The sequence below is a fragment of the Cygnus olor genome, chromosome 16 (genome assembly GCF_009769625.2).
Source record: "Cygnus olor isolate bCygOlo1 chromosome 16, bCygOlo1.pri.v2, whole genome shotgun sequence".
NCBI classification, from domain to species: domain Eukaryota; kingdom Metazoa; phylum Chordata; class Aves; order Anseriformes; family Anatidae; genus Cygnus; species Cygnus olor.
In genome coordinates this window covers 11,309,452-11,332,553 of record NC_049184.1, presented here as the reverse complement: position 1 = coordinate 11,332,553, position 23,102 = coordinate 11,309,452, and the positions used below count along the sequence as shown (strand labels likewise).

The following is a 23,102-nucleotide window of genomic DNA, read 5'->3' as shown; positions in this document are numbered from 1 at the left end:
TAGAATTAAAAAGGGAGGAGTTGGGGGGGGGGGGGGGACACTACACATTTTTTGCTTGTTCTGCTAGTGTTCTTTGAAGAGATTATGTAGCTACACTTGCAGGAGAAATTCCTGCTGTAAGGATATCCTTTGTCTTCCTCAGGGAGCTTTGCCAGAATAGCTACAACCACAAGGATTCTGTAGAAAGTCTTTGATACCTGGAGGTGATATCTTCCAATTCATATTAGGAAGATGAAGAGGGTACTTCTCCCAGATGTCAAACCTATCCCTCTTTTGGGAGCTACCTATCTAAAGGAGAGCTGGTATAGTGGGCCAGCTACGCAGTTGCCTCAGGCTCAGCTTGTATGTTCATGTAAACTTGATTTTTGTTGCGAGTTAATACATGTGGCTGTTGCTGCTCCATGAACTCATGTTTGCTTCTGTTGGCTTGCTCCAATGTGCCGAATTACCACAGCGTGTATTTCAAGTCCATCTAGAGAAAGCCTCAGTAACACATCTCAGCTGGGTTGACAGATGACAAGTAGCTGTTGTTAAGTTCAATAGCCAGATCAGGCCAGCAGTAGGCAAGTGTATCCTCCTCCTCTTTTGCTGTTTTTTCCAAGGCTGTTTTACCAAAAGCATCCATGGTTTTGAGATGGTTCATCTTAAAATTCACACTTAATTGCTTGTGACTTCATCAGCAATTTTTACATGTTTCTGGATGAAATCTTATAACTGACTCTTCCAGTATCTGAGTCTGCGAACACATTAAGATACAAATTGTGCACGTACCTAACTGTTGTACTTTCTCGGTTGCTTTCTGCAGTGTTGAAAGTACAGATCTCTGGAATGCAGTACTACAGATTACTAATGGCCAGGCTTAGAGGATGAGATTTACAGACTACAATGGAATATATTTGTCTTCACATGTCATCTTGCTTTCTGCTTAGTAATTGTTAAAAATCTGCACCTCGGGAATTTAAGCACCAAGCTGACTCCAAAGATGATTCATCATTTACTTTGCCATACCTTTTTAAGTGCCACTTGTCATCTGTGTGCATTTTTAAGCATGACATACCTGTGAAAAATATGTTTAGTTTGTCTCCATGGTAAAACCTATCTAGCCCATCAATATATATATATTTATTGCTGAAATAGTTTGCACATTTATTTTAAAGACAAAAAAAAAAAAGGCTCTAACCCTTTTTATTATATGCATTGAAAGTATTTGCGTAGCCAAGGGTCTGTACTGGTAACCGAAGACCGCTCTCCTCTCACTTGAGCAATATAAATTGCCAGGCCTGGATCCGCAAAGAGAAACATAGTGAACAATGAAGCATTTCCAAATTGATTAGTCAATACTTTAGGAGAAAAAAATTGTCATTACAAAATAGTAGCCAGCAAATTCAAAATGAACCATGCAAATAAAAATGAAAACAATCTAGCAGATAGTAATAGAACAAATAATTCCTGGACAAGTATGGTAAAATTGCTGTTCATGAATCACACGTAAATTCTCACTAACTTAATGGACAGCTGGATCACTCTGAGAAACAATTTTAACAGAAATCAATAGTTGTTAAACATGATTTTTTGTCCAGTGAAATATCCATTACTACAAGTAAAAAGGAAACATCTTTTTCTCAGATATTTCCTCATCTCTTCTCATTTCATTTTTTTAACATAATGGCCCTTTACTGTCTAAATGGCTTTGTCCACATAGAATTTTCAAATATTCATAGGAAAAATGGTGTTTGAATGTCAAAGACTTGTAGACTTGTAATCAACTTATTGTTAAGGGGACAGAATTTCAGCTCTTGCAAGTCAATACAATTCCATTTATGTTGACAGAGATGTCTGCAGGGAGTTTGGGTCAAGGTATCTATTCACTGATGATTGAATGATAACACATGGTAAAAAAAAAAAAAAAAAAGTAGATATCTTTTAAAAAGAAGGACTAAGAATTCTAAGCACTGTGCATATAGGACATGACTTGGGAACCAGGTCACTGTTGTAAGATTGATAAGGAGCATATTAAAATAAAGAGAGAACCAAGCTAGAAGTATGGGGGGTGAGGGAGAATGTGTTCAATATGGATACTACTTTATGCAATGTGGATACTGCAGCTTAGGCTAGAGCTCAGTAAGAGCCCAAGAATTCAGTGAAGTATTTCTCATGGCAGAACTTGAACCTCATCCCAGAAGTCTTTTTGAAGCGCAGTTACACTACTAGCTATCAGCATTGGTTACTGAGCTATAGAGATAATTTTGGAGTGCAAATCAAGGCACATCTGTCTTCTAAAGAAAGCACTTCTGAAAATCTTGGCAGTAGAGATACTTCTGAAAATTTGCTTTTGAATGAAGTTTGGAAAGATACCATGCAATGTAAACAGAAAGCTCAATATGCTTCGTTTAACTTGTTTAACATATTTTAAGTCTCTCAATTCTGATGTTTCCTTGTACTATAAAGCTCTCCAGGTTACGTCTTTTCCTCTGCAAAACTCTAGTAGTGAAACCAGAGATTGGAAACAATCTCATCTTTCACAATTTTGCTTGATTTCTGTTCCAATAGATATCAAATTGTGGATTTAAAGATTTAATGTTCATATGGCTTTTTGTTCCTTTGTGCCAGGGCAGGTTTAGGTTGGATATTAGGAAAAATTTCTTTACTGAAAGGGTTGTGCTACATTGGAGCAGGAGGTCTTCAAGAAACATGTAGATGTAGAACTTAGTAGTGTGGTTTAGTCGTGGACTTTAGTACTAGGTTAACGGTTGGACTAGATGATCTTAGAGGTCTTTTCCAACCTGAATGGTTCTATGATTCTACAATAACTTCTAGTTGCATTTTTCAGTCTTACTCTTATTAGCCTGCATTTTACTCCTGTAAGATAAATAGTTTTGTCATCTCAAGTCACCTTGAACCAAATTTTCATGATTTCCCTCTGCAGTCTTTCACATTAGTGTTTTTGCTGTGTTTTTGTTTGTTTGTTTGTTTGTTTGTTTTGCCTAGTTGTTCTGTTGCATATATGTGAAAAATGCTAGATGCTGCCAATAGGAATATCTGTCAGGCTCAAGTGCTGGGTATCTAGAAAGTATCTGTCTGGGTGGATCTGGTGGGTTTGGGTGGCACATCCCAGAACTGTGGCCACTGTTTCTTTTGGTCATTATGAAGAGATTACATGCACTGCAGTAACATATTTCCATTATTTTCTTGCAGCAAAATAAATTCTTTCAAACTCTTTTTTACTCAGCTGTGTTTTGTGAGAAAGACTTATGTCAAACTTCTTTGAGGTTTTAAAACTGTCAAAAGCATTTCATTCAGTCTTTGCTGGTACATCATGCCAGCAGTCTCGGGTTTTATTATGGAGAAAAAAACAATGCAATTCTGCTGCATTTAATGAATAGTTGGAGGATGTAGTAAATTCCATTTAGCACATTCACAAAGCAGATGAGGAATGATTTAAGTTGTCACAGTTTAGCCAAGAGAAAATTACTTCTGCCTGCATGACAAAATAACTCTAAAACGTACCACCTTCTCCCACCCACATATCTGATAAACTTCAGTGGGTTACAAACAACCCTTAGTAAGGGAAATGAATAAATCCTATTTTAGCCTATTTTAATTCATCTATTCTTATGAATAAAAATTGGGTAACTTCCTGGTGAAGTCAACTAAAAATTAGTTTCCTTTTAAAGTCACCCCTGTATTAACTTAACATGAGAAGGATCTACTGAAGAACTTTGCTTCCAGGTTTTACAATCATTGTGTAATCTTTGGGAAGATTAGAAGCAAAAGAATAGTATCCCCAAAAGCCAGCACAGCAAGCAAGGAGCCATCTACTCTGATGAACAGGAAACATGAACTCTGCTCAGGGAGTAGTCACCTAACTCTGTAGGAAAGCACTTCCTTCCACACTCGCAGCTTTGACCCCTCTCTGACTCTGACACCAAAGTCTATGCCTTTCACAGGGCACAGCCAAGGAATAAGAAGTGGAGGTGGTGATGGAGACCGTTGTCTCCATGAGACCGTTGTCTCCGTGGCACTTAACTGTTCTTACTGCTGTGTTTAACTTGGATGGGCTTTGCTGTAACGTAAGCCCCACACTTGCTGTTTCTGCTAGAGGAACGTAGGAACAATATGCTGCTTTCCTCTCTGCCACAGACCTGTGCGTTTGATGCTGTGTTCACATCCCCCCTCTCCTTTTTTTTTTTTTTTAGTTTTTCTTACAAAAGAAATTCTTCAAAGCCTCCCTTCTAGAGTGTTTTCTAGACCTCTGATCATTTATTGCTCTTATTCCTATTAACAACTGAAAATTGCACTTTTTTTAATGGAAACTAGAAGGAGAGCTACGCCATGCTGACAAAATTAGAAAAGTTGCATAGAAACAGTTGTACATGGAATAGAGTAAGAACTGGAACTAATTTGTTGTTACAAAACTATACAGTAGTGTCCTCAAAACAATATCCCAGAAGAATAGTTCTGTAGTACACCTAGCTATGCTAATGTTACATGTGAAAAGACTTATTTCTAGCTTCTGCAAATAACCATTTTGATTTATCACATTTTAAAAATTTTCTTACTTAAAACATTCATCAGTTGTATATTATTGTTATGTGAAATTTTTAGAGAACTTAAATTCAAATTAGTCCAACATGCATACCATTAAAAATAGACTGACACCCTGAGACATGAGGGATGCTAGTGGTGAAATTTTCCATAAACATATGAAAAGTAGGTAATAGTCTCATGGTCGTAAACTATTCTCAGACAGAATAACTGCAGTTACAGTCCAGAACCCATCACATACATTGTTTGGCTATATGCTGCATTTTACAGATTAATTTGGATAGATCTGCAGTAAACTTTGAATTTTGTCCCTTCCTGGTTTGATGCAACAGTTATTTCTCATGTTCTTTCTTTTGCTGTGTTCAGGAAGGATTGATTTTTACATGAACTGCTAGGGGTACATATTCAGTTCTCAGACTTTGAGCTATAAATCTGTTTTAAAGAAGGCAAATTTCTGTATGACCTAGGTGTATGCATTCAGGGAAAGAAAAAAAAAGACCCTGTTAGTGGTTATAAATGAGCATTAAGCATTCTTCATAGCAAAGCCTGATTATTTGGGGCAGAGGGGAGGGGAGAGCTATACGGTTCCTTTAAAAAAATATGGGAAAATTATATGTGAGGTTTTTCCATATAATAAATAATCTATTTTCTATGAATGTACAAAATCATTTGTACAGCAAATAAGACACTGATACAAATGCAGTAACTGAAAGATATATTTACTTTTATAACTATAATAATTTATTTATGAAATATATCCATATATATATAATATATCATATATATTTTGGCAAAAAGACCTCCCTTTCTTGTTTCAAAGTCTATCACCACTGTTCTAAGTCCATATAACCATTTTTACTGTTCTTTTCATTTTGCAGTTTTTCTTTTAGTTTCCATCTTCCAATAAAATATAATTTAACGTCATCTAGTTACGGTTTAACCTATGCACCCTGGGGAAAGTCTGCCTGAAGTTCAGTCAAACCAAAAAAAGATCTATAATGTTACAAGTAAGGGATTTCCTCTCTCTCTTTTTAAATTATATTATTGAACAGGATGTGCAAAAGATACTCTTTTTCAAGCTTACTCTTGCATCTTTCTATCAAAAAAAGTCCATAATTTCTGAAGGTATATTTTCCATTGAAAAATATCCACAGGTGGATATAATCTCATCATCAAGTTTCCAAGTTGTTCAGTGATGACGTTTCATTGAAGAGATAAAAATGCGATGTAAAGGACTAGAAAGGATGAATGTATGTATTATGGATGATAACGTATGTTAGGGGCTTTGAATAGCATATGATCTAGTACTTTCTGTGAAGTTTCTTTTAAAGTTCCATAGTCCTACCCTTTCATCTTTAGGAAATTATTTGGGATGAATTATTGGAGTTCTGCTCATCAACTACAGTGCATCTCTAAATAAGCACTGTAAATGTTTTTGAATGGAACTTTGTGCAGGAATAATTTGTGCATAAATTCAGTAACCTATTGAATACTCAATGTATACTCTTAACTTGCTATACTTTACAGTAATGTTTATATTAGCCGTTCATATTTATTCTGCATAGATATTGTTATTTAAACATCTGCCACAAGGTTACAATATGATGATTCAGGCTTGCATACATTAACAAGAGAAACATTTTGAATCTGTTTATTCTTATTGAGAACTCATGTATAGGCAATCTCTCTAACTCATCACGTTGTCCAGTTACAATTGCCCACGTAAAACTGGATGGGTTCTTCAGACACATAGCAAGCATAAGTGAAACAGTATGTTTCCATTTTACTTTTAAAAATCAGGTAGAAAAATGTTTCCTGAAATTGTGTTGCTGAAGTTTCAATCAGTCTTTGAATTTGTGTTCAATATTGATATATATATATTCCCTGCCGGGTTATGTGATAATTATCCTTTACTGAGACTCTCACAAGGGGAGCATGGGAGAAAGCTTCTTCATACAGGTTCACGTGCCCTCAGAATGGCATTGAGGGAATGGAAGTGTAGCATGCTGCTGAATTCTCCACTGGCATCAGACTGAAGCATCAATGTTGTCCATCTCAGGGGAGAGCTGTAGTTTAAGTTCTTGCTTCTGAGCTTCAGCAAATGAACGTTAAAGCTAAACAAACAAACAAACAAAAACCTGCTTGATTAGTCAGAGCTAGCTCTCTCTGACCTGGTAGAACTATGGTTCATCTCCTTGATTATATAAACATACCTACTTGATATAGTATACACAGAGTAAATGCTACCCAGATGCCTAATTAGCTCTGATTACATAATCATAGCAAAACAAAAAAACAAAACAACAAAAGAAGTTGGATCCTTCCCTCCACAGCTAAAATTTTGAGGTAATGAGGTGATTTTGACTTATTTTTAAAAGTCTTGTAGTCCTAATGGCTGCTTCATTTCACCCAGAACTACAAGTATTTGCTTATACTGACATCACTTTGCATTTCTTATGTAGCAGTAGTATTAAAGGTTGATTTGGAACTGGAACTTTTTTGAAACTGGCTACAAGGTCACAGTAACCTCTTTATATCTGACACTTAGAGTAGATTTATTTTCCTCTCCAAATATTTTTCCACAAAGTTTGTTTTGTTTCTGTACCTTGACAACTTAAGTTTTACTCCAGTAGTGCACTGTCACATGTAGCCAAAGTTGTTGCAGTAGTAATTGAGTAAAAAGATGACAGACAGGAATAGCTCTTGACTGGGGGGGAGGGCGGGGGGGGAAGTAGGGCTGTTTCCAAAATATGTTGACTTATAGCCAGAGAATCCAATTTCTGAAAGAGCTAGATCAGCATGAGAAAAGCTGTAGTAATTCTATGTATAATAAAGGTTATTTAAAAATAAAAATAAAAATAAAAACAAAACTTCACAAGCCAAATTCTGCCCTTATTTAGCAGGAAGGGAAAATATTCATTTAGAATAATTTAATCTTATGAAAATACAAAGCAAATTTATGGAAAAATAGTATTTCTACTCAACAAGATACACACCTGAGCCATACCTGACTGTTCAAGATCCTCCAAGCTCTCTGTGCTACTGAATGAAAGCATTCTCCTCCTCCCTGCTTTGGTCTTTCTCCTCTGTTATTTTCATTGATCCGTGATTTCTGGGGAAAAGAGATTTGCTCAATTTCTCACTGTGTTCTATCAATTATCCTTACTGAGCTATTCATAAAGTGACAACGTCATACCTTTGTTTAGAACAGAAAAGCTTTGCATATTTCCATTCTAAAATAATGCACTATTAAGCATGGCCTAAATTGTTCTGCTTGTTATCCTAACTGTTGCTATTTCAAAAATACCACATCATAAAAAGAAATACACACCAACAAAAATCCAAAGCACTCATGCACTGAGTCTGGCTGGGATGGAGTTAATTCTTCATAGCAGCCCATGTGGTGCTGTGTGTTGGATTTGTGATTAAAAAAAAACAGTGTTGATAGTGCACCGCTGTTTTGGTATTCCTGACCAGTGCTCGCCTGGCATCAATGGGACAAAACTCGGACAGGTGACCTGAACTGGCCAAAGGAATATTTCATAACATCTAATATTATCCTTGATGATAAAACTCTGAGTATAGATGGAAGAAGGGGGGGGGCGGTGCTGGCTTTTCTTAGTGACTGGCTGGGCATCAGTCTGTATTCAGGAGATGGTGAGTGATACGCATTGCATTGGTTATTGGTTTTTGGTGTGTATGGTTGTTTATTTTTTTTTCCCTCTTTCCTTCACCTGTTGAGCTGTCTGTATCATGATGCGTGAGTTTTCTCACTTTTGCTCTTACCATTCATTCCCCTACCCCACTTGAGGGTGAAATGAGTGAGTGGCTGGGTGGGTACTTGGCTTCTGGCCAGGGTTAACCTACACAACTAGATAACAGAATTGGATTTGAAATCAATACATCTCTTGATCAGTTTCATTTGATACATGCAATGAACAATTTACTTCCATGAATAGTTTGCTTCCATGAAATAGTCAAATAATGTACTCAGCCTGCATTATTAAGAAAAGATGCTCACCTTCTTCTGTCTTGCATTCTCCTGCAAAACTGCATACACTGCTTGTCATGAGCATCCAAACAAGAACACCGGAAAGAAGACTGGAAAGTACTTTGATTCTGGCCTGTAGATCTTTTGCCTCTAAAATTGCCTCTGTAGTTAGACAGTCCATATGGTACAGTCCTCCTGTTGTGAGAATCACAAATGTTGTATATTTTAGGAGCTAATTAAGATGATGATCTGTTTTTTTTTTTCTCTTTTAGAAAACAGACCTATACCAAACCAATCAACTTATACCAAACTCAATCAACTTAGGCTTCTATAAAGTTATAAAGTAGCTTAGAAACAAAACAAACAAACAAACAACAACAAAAAAAAAACAGCTCAAATGTCAGAATTAGTTGGCAGCTACATTGACTATGTACAAAAAAAAAAAAATGATTACCTAGCACCCAGTACAAATACATCCCCAGGTAATTGCTTATTTTAGTGTTTCTTTGTGTTGGTTACTCCCCACAAATGTCATGTCCAGTGCCATAGCTGGTAGAAACTGAAATAGGGGCTGTGGCGATTTCCACCAGATAAGTGACATGTTGTTTTCATCATCTTCTGATTTGCCATTATTTTTATCGTTGAGAAATGGAGAAAACTGTCAGCATCATTGGTTTACTGCATCACGTTTAGGAACATGACCCATTGAGTCACAAATGTGAGAACAGCTAGATAATCTTTCTCATGTGATCTCTCACAGAAAAGCATTGGTGCCTACATATTCTTTACAGCAGCACGCCGATAGATAGAGGTAATTCTCTTTATTTCCCTGAAGTTTGGCATACTTTGTTTATTTATGGGTTATAGGCAATAGTATCAGAAAACGGAATGCTTCATCGCTGCTTGCTAGTGTCCCAAAAATGCATGGATAGTTTTGATGTATGTCATAAATTGTTCTGCTACAAGTTGTCAAAGAATCTCAACTCAGGTTTACACCACGTGGAACTTCTGGAGACCCACAAGTGTTCCAGTGTACTCAAGGGCTGGGCTAAGCAACCCACAAATGCTAAAAACCCAAAGGGTTCAAAAGTGAGAAAGAGGAGTGGAGGTGAAAGGGGGAGAAAAAAAAGAAATGCGGGGGAGAGGAACTAAGAGTGGTTATAGAAGGATTACAGAAGGGTTGCAGAGCAAAGCCTGAATAATCTGTCTGGAACCACTAACTTCGTGTACTTGGACTTGTTTCATTTGCTTTCATAAAAACATCATTAGGCTATTAATTGGAAAGCTGCAAATTTTCCCACGCTCATGGTGGGCTGAAATGTTTAGAAACATTATTTTTGTAATCTCTGCAATAATTTTTGATGTAACATCAGTACAGTTCATGCAAATCAGTTATTCCAACCTCTGCACTGCTAGTAACGTACCAGCTTGTAACCATGCGTCTCATCTTTCACAGCTTGAACCAGAGCACACCTATCGTAGGTAGATTTATCATAAAATCACAGAAAGAGACAAAATCACAAGCAGTATTTCTGTTTGTTACAGGCCATAAAACACTCTCCAGCAGGTGCTGATCTTCTTGACATCTGTGCAGAAAGTGTTGTATATTTTCACCACTTCCTTCGTTCTACGGCTATGCCTCAACACTAGGAAAAGGCCAAGAATACGCAAATTTAGGACTTAATTTTGCCCCCTCTTTTCAAACAGCCATTTGAGAAGCTATTTGTTGTCTTTAGGGTTAAGGGCAAGTCCTATTTTATAACTGAAGAGTATTAATAATTCTGTACTGTCATCTACTGGAGAATAATGAATGATAAATGGCTAATATAGGTAACTTCTGTCATAAATAGTTGCTGTACAGTCATATTTTTAGATACATTCATGTTTTTTTTATGAAGTAATGGCTGGTATTTAGAGATTGGAATGGGAGGAAGGAAGTTCCTGTCTTTTTAAGGGTAGTGAACCCTCTATGGAAACAGTCTGGGACAATTCTGTTATTCAACTTCTTTCTTAGATTTAGGCTGAAATGAAAAGAGGAATTTTGCTTGGTCTAACCAACTGTGAAACCCCTATTTCATGGTGGATAGGTTGTAAAGGGATAAGGAAGCTTTTTACAGCTTTTTCAGATGTCATCCTACATCATATTAACAAGACATCAAATACTGTAGTATTTTATTTTCATTATTTAAAGTCGTTCCCCTTAAAAAGTTCATTTTCCCAACATATGATACTATTTTTTCTTATTCTGATTCTCTAAATGAGAATCTCTGTGGGACTGAGCTACAGGTTGGCCTGTGTCAGAGGTTTTGCCTTCACAGCTGGAGAGGCAAAAGGGCACATGTGCTTTATTCCTTAGTTGCTGCAGTTTGCAAATTAATGGGCTAAGTGCAATCATAATCAACTTCAATTTTATGTTAATGCAGCAGTATGAGAACTATGGTGAGTTAGGAACAGGCCCTTTACCAGTCTGATGTATTTCCTAAGAGCCAGTAAATTCCAGCAAACTGTCAGGAGTGGACAATGTAGTGTAACTCCAAGTGATTAGAAGCAAGAATCACAGCCAGAAGCAGAGGAGGAAACTGATATTTTAGATACTACTTCTGATCTTTCTAATGAAGTGCCTTAAGTTCTATGAAACTTGTAAGCCTGAGGCTTATAAGGGTATGCTTCATAGCTTGGAAAATGTATTCAAGAGCACTTCATTCTCAATGGTCCAGAAATAAATGCAAAAGCAATGACATTTTCAAGTGTAAGAATTTTAACTAGAATACCCAAGCAAACATTTTTATGTAAGCTAATGTGCAGATTTGCCAATCAGAAATGGAAATTTCATAGTTCTCCAATATGCCTGTCTTTTTATTTCTTAGCCAAAAATTCTGAACCAAAACAGATAAACTTCAATAGCGACTCAGAATCTTTCCAGCAGTATTCAGAAAGAGCTAAAAAATATAGTCAGTGTTTTCGTGCCTGTCAGTTACTCTGATGCAACTCATAAATCACAACATTTAAGCAAACGTTAGTGTGTGCATGGTTATCATAGCAGCTGAAAATGTTAGTATTTCAAGTTAGTTCATGCCTCCTTCCCAGTACTTCAGAAGTGAGAAGAGATGCCAGAGAGATTCAGTTGAACAAATATCAGAAGCATTTGCCTAGCAGCATGCTGAGATTGTTACATGTGATTAATAAATGGCTGCTTGTGCAGCAAATTTTATGGTGCTGCAGTGCTCAGGTTCAAAATGACAGACACAGAATTACAATTTCTACTTGCTAGGTGGGAATTTTTGTCAACATTTAATTGTCACCAAGCATTTGCTTTGCTTCCCATTTCAGGTGAGGCATCTCTCTTCTTTAGTCAGCTTTTAACCACTTTCTAAATTAAAGAAGGTGTGAGTTTAAAGAAATAGCTTCTTCTTCAGTATAAGCTATTCAGTTCTTTATTTCCCTCATTATAAGGCTGTATGTGGAAAAGAAGCTGCTAACCTAACCCTCCAGTGCCTGGAATTATTTCATGTAATAAAATTATGGGCAGTCAGTGCAACAGATCTGTTATCCAAAGATAATCCCATGTGTAACATAGAGCTGCACAAAGCTAATCAAAGCACAGCATGCTCTTGTCACTTGAAACGTGTTTTTGATTTCTGCAATGGAAGGAACAGGCAGCAATCTTTAGGCTGGCCAATGCTTCTCCTAGAATTTTAAAAGGCAAAAGTATAGCTATGCAAGTCAGATATTCAAATCCTTAAATAACCCAGACCATTTCTGTATTTCTGTACTTGTATCCGCCAAATACAACATAAAAAGCTGACCTACAAGTCAGCTGTCTCTTGAAGCAAGTTTTTGTCAGTAAATTAATAGAGATAAGCATTTGTTTGTTGAAAAAGACAAGTACTGAGTAATAGTGAAGCAGCCATTCTAAATCAGTGATACCAGTGCAAATTTCCCACAGAAAAAACTGCCCATTGAGTAACTCCTGCCTTTAAGTCTAATTGGGAAGTGTACAATTTGCACATGTCCAGCTGTCCCTCATTTATACTAGAGTGAATGTTCAGAATTCAGGCAGCCAAATCCAATTGGTCTATTTTAATTCTTATAACATGTGGCTGAGTTTCTCATGCTATGTTATAATTGACCTATGAGCTGCTATTATTTTCTACTTTCCCAGCCACTTAAACACAGCAGATACCTTCAGGGCACTTGAGAGTTTCAGCCAAAACAACGGTATGAGGGGGTTGCAGCATTCATCTCAGATGCTGCGATTTCAATATTCAGCAATATATTTTCTGGCAGGTATCCAAGCCAGAAAGGCTCCCAACAGTCTCCAGTATTCTCAGACAATCTTAAAATGTATGAGATCCCTGCAAGGACCACTGAGAACAAAGAATATGGAAAGGGAGCAAAAATTAATATCCTCCAAGCACACCAAAATGTCTCCAAAATGAAAGGCACAGGGGGAAATCACAGATATTTCTGTGTACAATTCCACGTAAAGCTACTGCAGTAATACTGTGTGAATCTGCAGATGATGGTATCATTGGCCGTTCTGAAAGTTCAATCCAACTGTCTGCAACAGGCATCAGGTTTTTTAAACTGTGAGTAGTTCACAATAGGAGTTCCTCCCATATTATCACTGCCTCCTCTTCATCATCATTTAAGAAGTAAAACACCATGGGAATGCTCTTCAGAGAAGTCCCTGACTTCTTGGTCTTCTGTCATTCTAACCACATGCTCCGTTCATAGAAATTGTACTCTTTCTGAGTAGCTTTTTGCAGTTAAAATTATTTTCAGATGAGAGAAACAAGTTTTTAAGCTCTGTAGCCACACCTTTATTTCCCACATCCTCCATTTAGTTGTAGTCAGTGTTCCTCTTTATCTAAACAGGCAACTGTTATCCATAAAAGACGTAGCTCCAAGATCTTGCTGGATTTGGTTTTACCTTCACTCTTGTTTTTTGTTTGTTTATATGTTTTTTCAATCCTATTCTTTAATACTTGTTAATTTGTGAGGACTCCAAATTAGTTAATTAGTTATAGCTAACTTAGGCAATAAGCCAGACATTGCACATACCTACTTCACCATCCCATCTCACTCATCAGATGGGTTCTTTGATATACCTCCCAGTGAGATTTCACGCTACCCAAGTACTGTGAGAGAATATGAAGGCTGCAATAAGGCAGGTTATTGCTGGGCATCTTCCATAGCACACCATCCCAGGAGGATTACAGCAGTGACAAAGGCTTGAGCAAAACTCTGCATAGCAAAATCAAAATATGTGGGTTTTTTTTAAGTCTTAGTGTTTATTTTAATTTTATCAATAAAACCCTTATCTTATAGCTGTCAAAAGGATGCTACATGTTTTCTGTATCAAATACGATCAGAAAAAAAGTCTGAGTTGAGTAAAACCTGGGGTATGTTTCTTGAGGCTAGTGAAATCAACAAACCATGGGGGGGGGGGGGTATTTTTTCTTTTTCATTTCATTCTCCAAACACCCGGAGAGGCTAACCTGCTGAACTGAGCCATTGCTTCACAAAAATACCTCTCTCTAAACAGCACTGCCCGTATCCTTCAGTATCTCATACCAGTTCTAATCTGCTTCCAGTTTTGTGGCAAGTGATATGATTAAAAATATGTATCTGGTGCAATATTTTCTGTCTGTGGGGCCCAAGCTCCCATTATTCCTTTTTCTTCCTCTGCCTGGCAGGAAATCTTATTAACAAGGGGGCTGCTTCTAAAGGAAACAGACTGAGGGAAATCCCAAAGGGCAAGAACAGCTGGAAAATAAGAAGGAAAGGAATCAGATAAAATTAGGTGGCAAATGGTAGCTTTCTTAAAGCAAAATTCAGAGTACCCATTGCTAGTTTCTGAAGCCACCATACCAGTGCACACACAGAACACACTCTCCAGTGCGTGTTCGTGCAGTGTGTACAGTTCAAAACCCACTGCTGGTTTAAAAACAAATAAAACAAACCTGGGGGAAAATGAACAAAAGTTAAACTTTAAGACTGATGAAAGTGCCTGTGGTTTGACGGCCATGGAGACTGTTTACTCTTTGTTTAGTCTTAGAATTAGGCCAACATGAGCAGCTGTAGTGAAATTTCAAGGCACTAGCTGTTAGCGTGTCTCATCCCTGACCCCGTTTTCTTCAGGGCCAGCTCCTGCAGCGACACGGGAGCCTAGGCTGCAGAGCCAAGAGATTTCAGGTCTTTCTGAGGATACTGCTGTTAAGCTATCAATACTGTCAGCACTGTAAATAAGGTTTTCAGGAAGACAGGATATAGTCTACATTTAGACTGCGGAGGGCATGCAAACTGTGCATGTGTCAGACAAAGATTTAAGGTACCCAGGGATCAGGCTGAACAATGCAGGATGAGGAAACCTGAAAAGAATGAGACAGTTTAGGAGCAGTCAGGAGAAATGAGCAGGACACCAAGCAGTAGAGAGGGGGAATCTGAGGCAGTTACTGGAATGGGAATTTCCTTTCAATATGAAACTGTCAAAAGAAGGCATTCACTAAAAAACAAAGCCACACCTTTTTTTTTTTTTTCTTAAACCTGGAATGTTAAAGGTATTGTAAAATGGAAACACTGGATCTGTTCATTCAAGAGTATACTGACCTGTTTTTTAAAACAGAATAGGCACACAAAAAGCAAGCTATTTTATATCTCAGCCTAGAAGAATCTTATTTTAAGTAAAAGATTGTGTAGTTATATGCCATTATTGAACTATTCTGAAGATATTTTTTCTTAAGTTTGATACTTATCTCACTGATTTCAGGATTCTAATTGTGAAAACTAGTTGCACTGCTCCCACTAGTAAAATGCATGCATTTTGATACCGATAAATGACAAGCAAACTGTCTTGTCTACCTGAGAATATGCACAAAAGCTAGGAATATGCATATAGGCAATCAACCAAGATGTGAGATCAGTGTGCAAAGCTGGAACTGTACAAGAATTTTTTTCTGAAACCCTTCGGGTTTTATTTGTAATAATGGCAAAGAATGAATACATCAAAAGGCTCGTCTACCCATGAATCCATGCAATTAAACTGTATTAAACCAAGGTGTGAAGTCAGTACATGATTTAAGTATGCAAGAATAACCATGTTTGTATAACAGGTTTAATAACCACACCAGTTTGTCTATGGTAAAATAAAACCATAACAGTAGAAGCCTATTACTATGTTCAGTAAACCTATTTGAAATAGTCCGCTTTTGATGTGAAGACTTGTGTAGCATTTTAATATCAAAAATCCTCCTTTAGGGTAGGAGAAATTTACAATCTCTCATTTAATTTTTCACAAATATTTGTAACTTAAAAAAAAAATTAATATTACTCGTTTTGTTAATATTCCTCATTTACATCAATTCCTTTTATCTTCTTTATGTCTGATTTATTTATTTTTTACCAGTATGACCATAGATTCCATAGTTTTAGTTATTTTAATTGTTACTAGCTTGTTAAAATTTTTCTTTTTATCTTTCATTATTCAGGCTACATTAAGACCTGAGATGCACATGCATAGTCTAATCTTGATAGTCTGCAACAGGGCAGGGCAAGCTTCATCCAGAAAAATAAAATCAATTCAACGTAAGATTCATCATTTCATCACTTCTTTTGGCACTTAGTTCTGGTGGTTAACAATGCGCACTGTTAAACAGAGAGATCGACTTCTTTATTTGAATTTGCCTTGCTTGCAGCCACTGTTTTATCATCATGCCTTTGGCTAGCAGGTATTTTTAGTCTGATCTATTAAGATCATAAGCAAGTGCTTAATTGTTTTGGTGAATGAGAAATCTTTAGCTGTGTTATTTCTAGTAATATACAGGACAGTGTCTACATTTAACTAATGATGGAGATAATTCTCAAAAAAATAGGGAAAATGTAAGACTTTATTATAACACTTAATAACCGTAAGGATGAAAAGCACTTTAAATAATATTATGCAGGCTTCCTTTCAACGAAATTCAATTACCGATGAGATGCAGGTAACAAAAAGATGTTACAAAGAAAATGGAAAAGTGAGTCAGCAGGGCATCCTGTCAGAGGAGTATCCAATTGATTGTCCTGGAGTCTTCTTGTTTCCATTCTAGGATGGCCTTATGATAGTGACCTAAGCCAGCAGCGAGCAAAGATCATTAGCTTACGGCTGTTAGACAGCTGATCATAAATCAGCCACTGTTGCCTCTTTAGCTTCTGAAAAGTCCTGAATCCACAACAAACACATTTGTCAGTACTTTTGGAAAAGAAAGGAAAAGAAAGGCCTTTCTCACCTTTACAGGTGGTCATATTAGATCAGAAAAACAGATTTCTACAGGTGAACCATCTAGAGTTGTTGACCTAGTGCTGCTCATATGCTGAATTTTGATGTCCATACAGGAATAATGACAAAACATCGCATCCTTATAGCATCCCAATGTTAACACATACTCATGAAACACTCACCATAGCCTCTACCACTATATCCCACAGAGCAAAGCAACAGACTACAAGTTAGTGCATGCCCTTGTCCTTCCCCAGAGGAAATAGATACAACATGTGTAACCACAGAGGAAATAGAATATGTCAGAGGATCAGAGCTGCAAACACAAAGATATTAGAACAAATTCTCCCTTTCGCTTTGTCTATCCAATTGTACTGACTCAGAAATTGATGTAATTGGCAGACAGAACTGTTAGATCATCACCTAAACTGCCCTTTATAATGTGGTCATAGAATTTCATTCAGTTACCCACCTTTTGAGTTTAATAATTAATACTGAAATAAGACGTCACCTAGAGAAAAAACTTTTGCGTTGATTTAGACACTTCAATAAATTAATTTTGTTGCTTAATCTGAGTGAGGAAGTGCTTTTACAATTATGTATCTACACTGATTCCCCTTTGAAAGTCTCTGTATTATTGCCACATATTCTTACTATACTTTTATTTCAGAATTAAAGACCACTTTGGCATCTGATACTGTGTCACCGTTATAGTATTACTTTCCTATAGTTTTCATCTTTTAATCTTTTACTAATCATTTGAGCATCTGTAGTAGTTCATGCAGCAACAGTAATGTCATTAACTGAAGTGCATTTTGCCATTGGATGCACAAGCTCAGTTCATATTGAAATACAGGACTCCTGTAAAGAGGTACAGATCTAAAAGGTCTTCCCTACATTTTTTTCTTTAACATACAGAATTGAGCATTAAGCTGTAGCTGTATTACATCAGTGGGTACTGTTTAAAAGACAAGCCATTCTTTCACCCTCAAAATGTGTCTGTATCTATAGATCAAGATACAGATCAAGATATGCATAATTAATAACTTGACAGAAAAATGCATTGCAAACTAATTCTGAGTAACCAGTTTTATCAGTGAGAAAAATTTACCAGCTTTTAATTATCTTTCTTATGAAACTGTTGTCTGCATCACGTAATTGCTTTATTCTGTTCTATCTTACCTGACTTCCATTAGGACTATGTCTTTCCCACTTAGGGCTCTCCATGCTCTCAGCATAAGGGACTCACACTAGGTGAAAATAACACTGGTGGGCTCAGTGATTTGGACTAACCCCAGTGGTTCATAGATAAGTATAAAGTAATACTCAAATGTGTACACATCATATCTCATTTAATTGGAAATAGCTGCAAAGTCAGAGGTTGGATACTCTGCAATTGTGTGCTCTTCCAGAATTGTCACCCTACTGATCCAAGAGGTTTCTCAGCAAGGATAGAAATAGGCCCTGTATTGGCAAGGCCACTGCCTCCAACACTGTTGTCATTGAAACTTTAACCACTTCTCCAGGGAAGGAAAAGGGGAGATCATGACCAATATTTCCTTTGAATATATTACAACAATGCTTAACAGCATCTTCTGTTGGAAAGAGTAGAGGGAAGAAACCAGAGGAGGAAATGAAGTTTGTCTGTGAAGTATGGAGAAAAGAGTAACCTGGTAACAGAAAATAACGAGGAATTTGTAATAGGAATAGAAAAGGATAAAGTGAAGGATACAAATCAAGAGAAATTAGAAAGAAAAAATAGTAAAAAATCAATTGTAGTGCTTGGTGTAGGAAGTAAAACTGAAAAAGAAATGAGAAGCAAATAAGCAGGAAAAAGATCAGAGTCAACAGATGTCAGGGTCGAGCACTGGAACAGGCTCGCAGGAAAGTGGTCACAGCAGCGAGCCTGCCGGAGTTCGAGAAGCATTTGGACAATGCTCTCAGACATATGGTTTCATTTTTAGGTAGTCCTGTGTGGAGCCAGGGGTTGGACTTGATGATCCTTGTCTCTTCCAACTCAAGATGTTCTGTTCTATTTAAGAAACACGCTCCAAAAGTTTACTAACTTGCTCATGATTTAATAATAGTATCGTAAGCAAGAGAGACCCATCTAGATGAATACACAAGTACAGCTTTATGAGTATAGGTACCAGCAATAGATACAAAACACCATTAAACTTGTTTGGGTTGATGGTTGGACTTGATGATCTTGGAGGTCTTTTCCAACATTAAACGATTCTACGATTCTCTGAAAACCTCTCTATTTTTCAACATAATCTTTCTGGCTTTCTGTTGCGTGTATTGTCCTCAAAGTTATGTTTGAACAATACTTTTTACTAATCAATATAAAAACTTTCAACAACACATATACAGCAACATGAAAGCCCTATTTATAAACAGCCATGCGGTCTGTACAGATCCAAGGGTTACTTCCATTTAGAAGAAGTTGTGTAACTTCCTTGGGATATTAAAGCGCACAGGCAGGACTGATTCCTCTCATTCACATCCAGAAATATCTTGTCTTACTGAGACACTGTTCCAGGTAGAACACCAGGCCAGAATTAGCACCTTTTCATTCATACAGGTGACATGAAATCCTAATCCTATTCCTGTTACACTGAACATGGTCAAAAATGTGGAATATCTCCATACATACTTAATTCAGTGACTACCTCTGCCCTTGTATTTAGAAGCATTCTTCTGCAATCCTAGAATCTTTGAAAATCAAGGCTGTGCTCTTTCAGCTTAGAGGGAGATTTGTACATCTACCTAACGTGTAAACAGAGCCTTTCCTTTCATTGCTCAGAGCAGGCAAGGCTGAAGAACCAGCTAACAGAGCAAGGCAGCCCTGTATAGAATTTATCATTCTATGTGAATACTTAACCCTCAAATCTATACATTCTGTAGCTTGCATAGAAATGTCCGGTCAAATGGCATAAAAATCAACTATGATAGAAACCAAACTTTTAGACAAGTTGATTGATTACAGGCAAGACCTGTGCACTGGACAGTGGCAGTACACTTTGTGTACCTGTGAGATTTGCTGTTGTTTTGTGTACAATTGACTTTATTTAAGAAAGTTGAGATTCATAGCCCCAGCTATTTGAATTATGAATACTTCATTTATAATGCTATATGTATAATGGAAATCTTATATATATTTCTCCATTCTCTACTTTTTAGAAGAAAATCTCCACATCAGTGGATTACCACACACACATTACAGGATTACATCCAAAATATTTTTCCTAATGGAATGAAAATAACAACAAAGAAGTTAAGAAAAAACATTTTAATGACTTCTGTGGATATATTATACTTTCAGGCTGGTAGAATTTCAAAAAGACTCGTCATCAGGCATGGCCTATAGCTGGGATACACATGTGAATTTACAAATTAAGTGCTATAAACCCTGTTTAATTTAACCTTTTCTACTGCCACTCTCTATCTTTTTCTATTCCCTTTGTTATTTTAATCTGATGAAAAGGTTTGCAATTGATTCAAATTGATTCTCATGGCTAAGAGAAACGTTTGCAAACTGTAGTCAGCAGCATACTTGGTGGTGCCATGTGGAAGCTCACAGTTATACCGTCCCAAAGTCTCTAACTGTTCAAGTCCATCGAACGGAGTCTGGTTTTAGACTCATCCAATCTCCTGATTGTTTTTTAATGAACTGATTGCTGTGGTTCCTACAGGACTGATACCTTTTAGCCTATGAAAATCTTTACAAATCCTTAAAACTTGTTTAGTCACTCTAAGAGACAGGATATATACAATGGGCTAGGAGAAGGACTGTAACCTTTAGGATGTAGGCAAAGTGTCAGTCTTCCTGGATGAGTTCTTTTAATTAGATACTGTTCGTAATGAATCCTGCTTTTCTGCATATGTGCTTCACCCCCTCTGACCTGCGTGAAACTCACAATTTCCACTTCATGGGAGATGTTATGATTTCAAGAAGTGTTTTTATTATGTGTTGAAAGAAAAGCTTGTGTTTACCATTCCCATAAAGTGTAGTTGTAAAAGACACTTCTGTAACATCTTAACTCTGGTATATTGAGGTTTTCAAAAAAATATTATTTTAACGTCAAAGCACTCTCCCACATGAATTTTTATCAAAGCCAGTACAATTACACACACACTATTCTTCCCTTCCTAAAGAGCGGTTTATTAGAAACAGGTTTCTCCTACAAAATAACTCCATTTTCCACCCATGACTAATTGCACTCGGGCTGCACACGCAGTCCACCCGGGGCTGCCTCCACGGGGGCACTGCCTGCAGCCCGCTCCCCGGCCTTCCTCCTCCTCCTCCTCCTCCCCCCCCCCCCCCCCCAGGCGAGGCCCCCCCCAGGCGAGGCCGGGCAGGTGGCGGGGCGCTGCAGTTCGGCCGCCCCCGACCCCCGACGAAACCCCCGGCGGCCGCCCCTCGCCCCCCGACCCCGGCCCCGCCTTCCCGCGGAGCTGCCCTGAGGGTGGCCGTGGGCGGGCGGGTCCCGAAGCCCCCCCTTGCCTCGCCGATGCCCCTCGGAGCCCCCCGCAGCCCCTCTCCTCACCTCCCGGCGACCCGCGCGGGACGGCCCCTCGCAGCCCGGCCCGCCATTTCGCGTCCCTCCTCCCCTCCATCCCTCACCCCTCACTCACTCGGGGGTGTTGATCCAGATGATGTCGAGGTGGCAGTAGTAGACGCACTCCTTGTCCTTGTAGGTGTAGCAAGTGCAGCGCCGGGCTCGCCGCCGCAGCGTCCCGCCGTCAGCCCTGGCCCGGCCGCCGCCGCCCGGCGCCGCCGCCGCCGCCGCCTCGCCGCCCTCCCGCTCCTCCCGGCCCAGCGCCGCCGAGCGCGGCTCGCCGCCGGCCGGCACGGAGCGAGGCCGGGGCAGCGAGGACCCTGCAAAAAGGGAAGGGGAAAGAGCAGCGCTCAGAGACCCCACTGCGGCGCCCCGCGCCCCTCCCCCCCCCCCCCCCCCCGCTTGCAGCCCCCTTGGGAATGGGACCCCGAGAAGTTTCGGGCGGCCAAAGGCACCGTTATGTCTGCGCGGGATGCCTGTACCGGGGCTTAGGGGCGGCCCGGGAGAGGTTTTGGGGGGTTTAACCCACCGACGGCCAGTGATGCCTAGTAGCTACCCGCGCTGTTGCTTACAGCCTTCGGGGAAAAAAAGGGCAAAAGCAGCAGCCCTTCTTTGTGTGCGTGCGTGGAAACGGCAAAGAAAGAAAGAAAGTCAGGTTACCTGCAGTCGATGTAATTGTAAGCCCAAAGAGGAACAGTAACCCCAGCTCCATTAACCCCAAATTGCACGCTTGTTAACTGCAGGCAAAGGTGAAGCGCAGGGGCCGCTCCGGGAGGAGTCGCTGGGGGCCGGAGGCAGCCGCCGCTCCCCGCAGCCGGCTCCCCACGGGGCTGCGAGCGGCGCTGCTCCCTCGCGGCTCCTTTCCTCCAGCGCCCGCTGAGTCCCGACGGGGAGAGAGCGGCGTCAGGAGCAGGGAAGATCCATCGCTTGGCGTTTCTCACACACACCTCCCACCCCACCCCCAAATGCGAGCAGAAACCAGAGCTGCTGTTTCCCAGCTGCAGCCGCCTCCCCGCAGCGGGCAGCCTCCTTCCCTGCCTCCCTCCCTCCCTCCACTCCCTGCCTGCCTTCCCCGGGGCGGGCGCTCCCCGCCCCCGGCCCGGTGCAGGTGAGGGACCGGCAGCGCGCAGCATCCTCCCGGCGCCCCCCTTTGTTCTGCCGCCCGCGCTCCATCGCCCTCGGACGGTGCCCGCTTCTCTCGTCCTCTGCGCTCCCCTGGGGACGGAGGGTGGCCTCTATGATAGAAGCAAGAGGTTGAGGCTCAGACTTGGGCTACGGGTTTAGAAAGTGGTGTTTGGGGCTTTTCCTCCGGGACTTTATCACTGATTTCCCAGGTGAAAATTAAGTCATCGGTTCGCTGCTACTTTTCGTTTTCCGCTTAATTAAGAGCACCTCTTTGCCGGAGAAACCTATCAAACTTAAAGAGCTTTAAGTAAACTTAAAGTAAAAGGGGGTTCGTATGGCATGCAAAGCAGGCACTTGTGCTTAGAACATTACTGCGTGTGGCCCCGTTTGTTATCATAGCATAAGCCACTAAGTGATAATAGGCAAGGGTTTAAGGGTTAAGGTAGTCTGCTATATCTTTTCTTACGGTAGTGTATTATAAGCTGTTATAGGGAACATATGTTGCAGATAGCATATAAAGAAAGGTTAGTAAATTTAATTGTGGATATTTTAAATCAAAACAGGATGTTTCGTTTAAGTGTGTTTCAGTACTACCAGAAAGAGTTGCAATCAAAATTAT

At 39.3% G+C, this 23,102-nt stretch overlaps 1 protein-coding gene across 3 annotated transcripts; it reads right to left on the bottom strand.

Moving 5' to 3' along the window:
* Window positions 1–1,133: 1,133 nt before the first annotated feature.
* EDN3 (endothelin 3) lies at window positions 1,134–22,398 on the bottom strand. Of its 3 annotated transcripts, none has more exons than XM_040575449.1 (5): window positions 22,019–22,398; window positions 21,435–21,678; window positions 8,567–8,731; window positions 7,553–7,657; window positions 1,134–1,280 (listed from the first exon to the last, which is right to left on the bottom strand). In XM_040575449.1, exons 1-4 carry the CDS (start codon window positions 22,068–22,070, stop codon window positions 7,585–7,587), a joined length of 534 nt encoding a protein of 177 aa, XP_040431383.1. In that variant the 5' UTR covers window positions 22,071–22,398; the 3' UTR covers window positions 1,134–1,280; window positions 7,553–7,584. The 3 variants fall into 3 exon arrangements, with proteins under 3 accessions (XP_040431383.1, XP_040431382.1, XP_040431381.1); XM_040575448.1 differs by lacking the exon at window positions 1,134–1,280 and adding an exon at window positions 6,082–6,659 and having other exon boundaries at window positions 22,019–22,396; XM_040575447.1 differs by lacking the exon at window positions 1,134–1,280 and adding an exon at window positions 6,082–6,659 and having other exon boundaries at window positions 7,542–7,657; window positions 22,019–22,395.
* Between the last annotated feature and the right edge of the window lie 704 nt (window positions 22,399–23,102).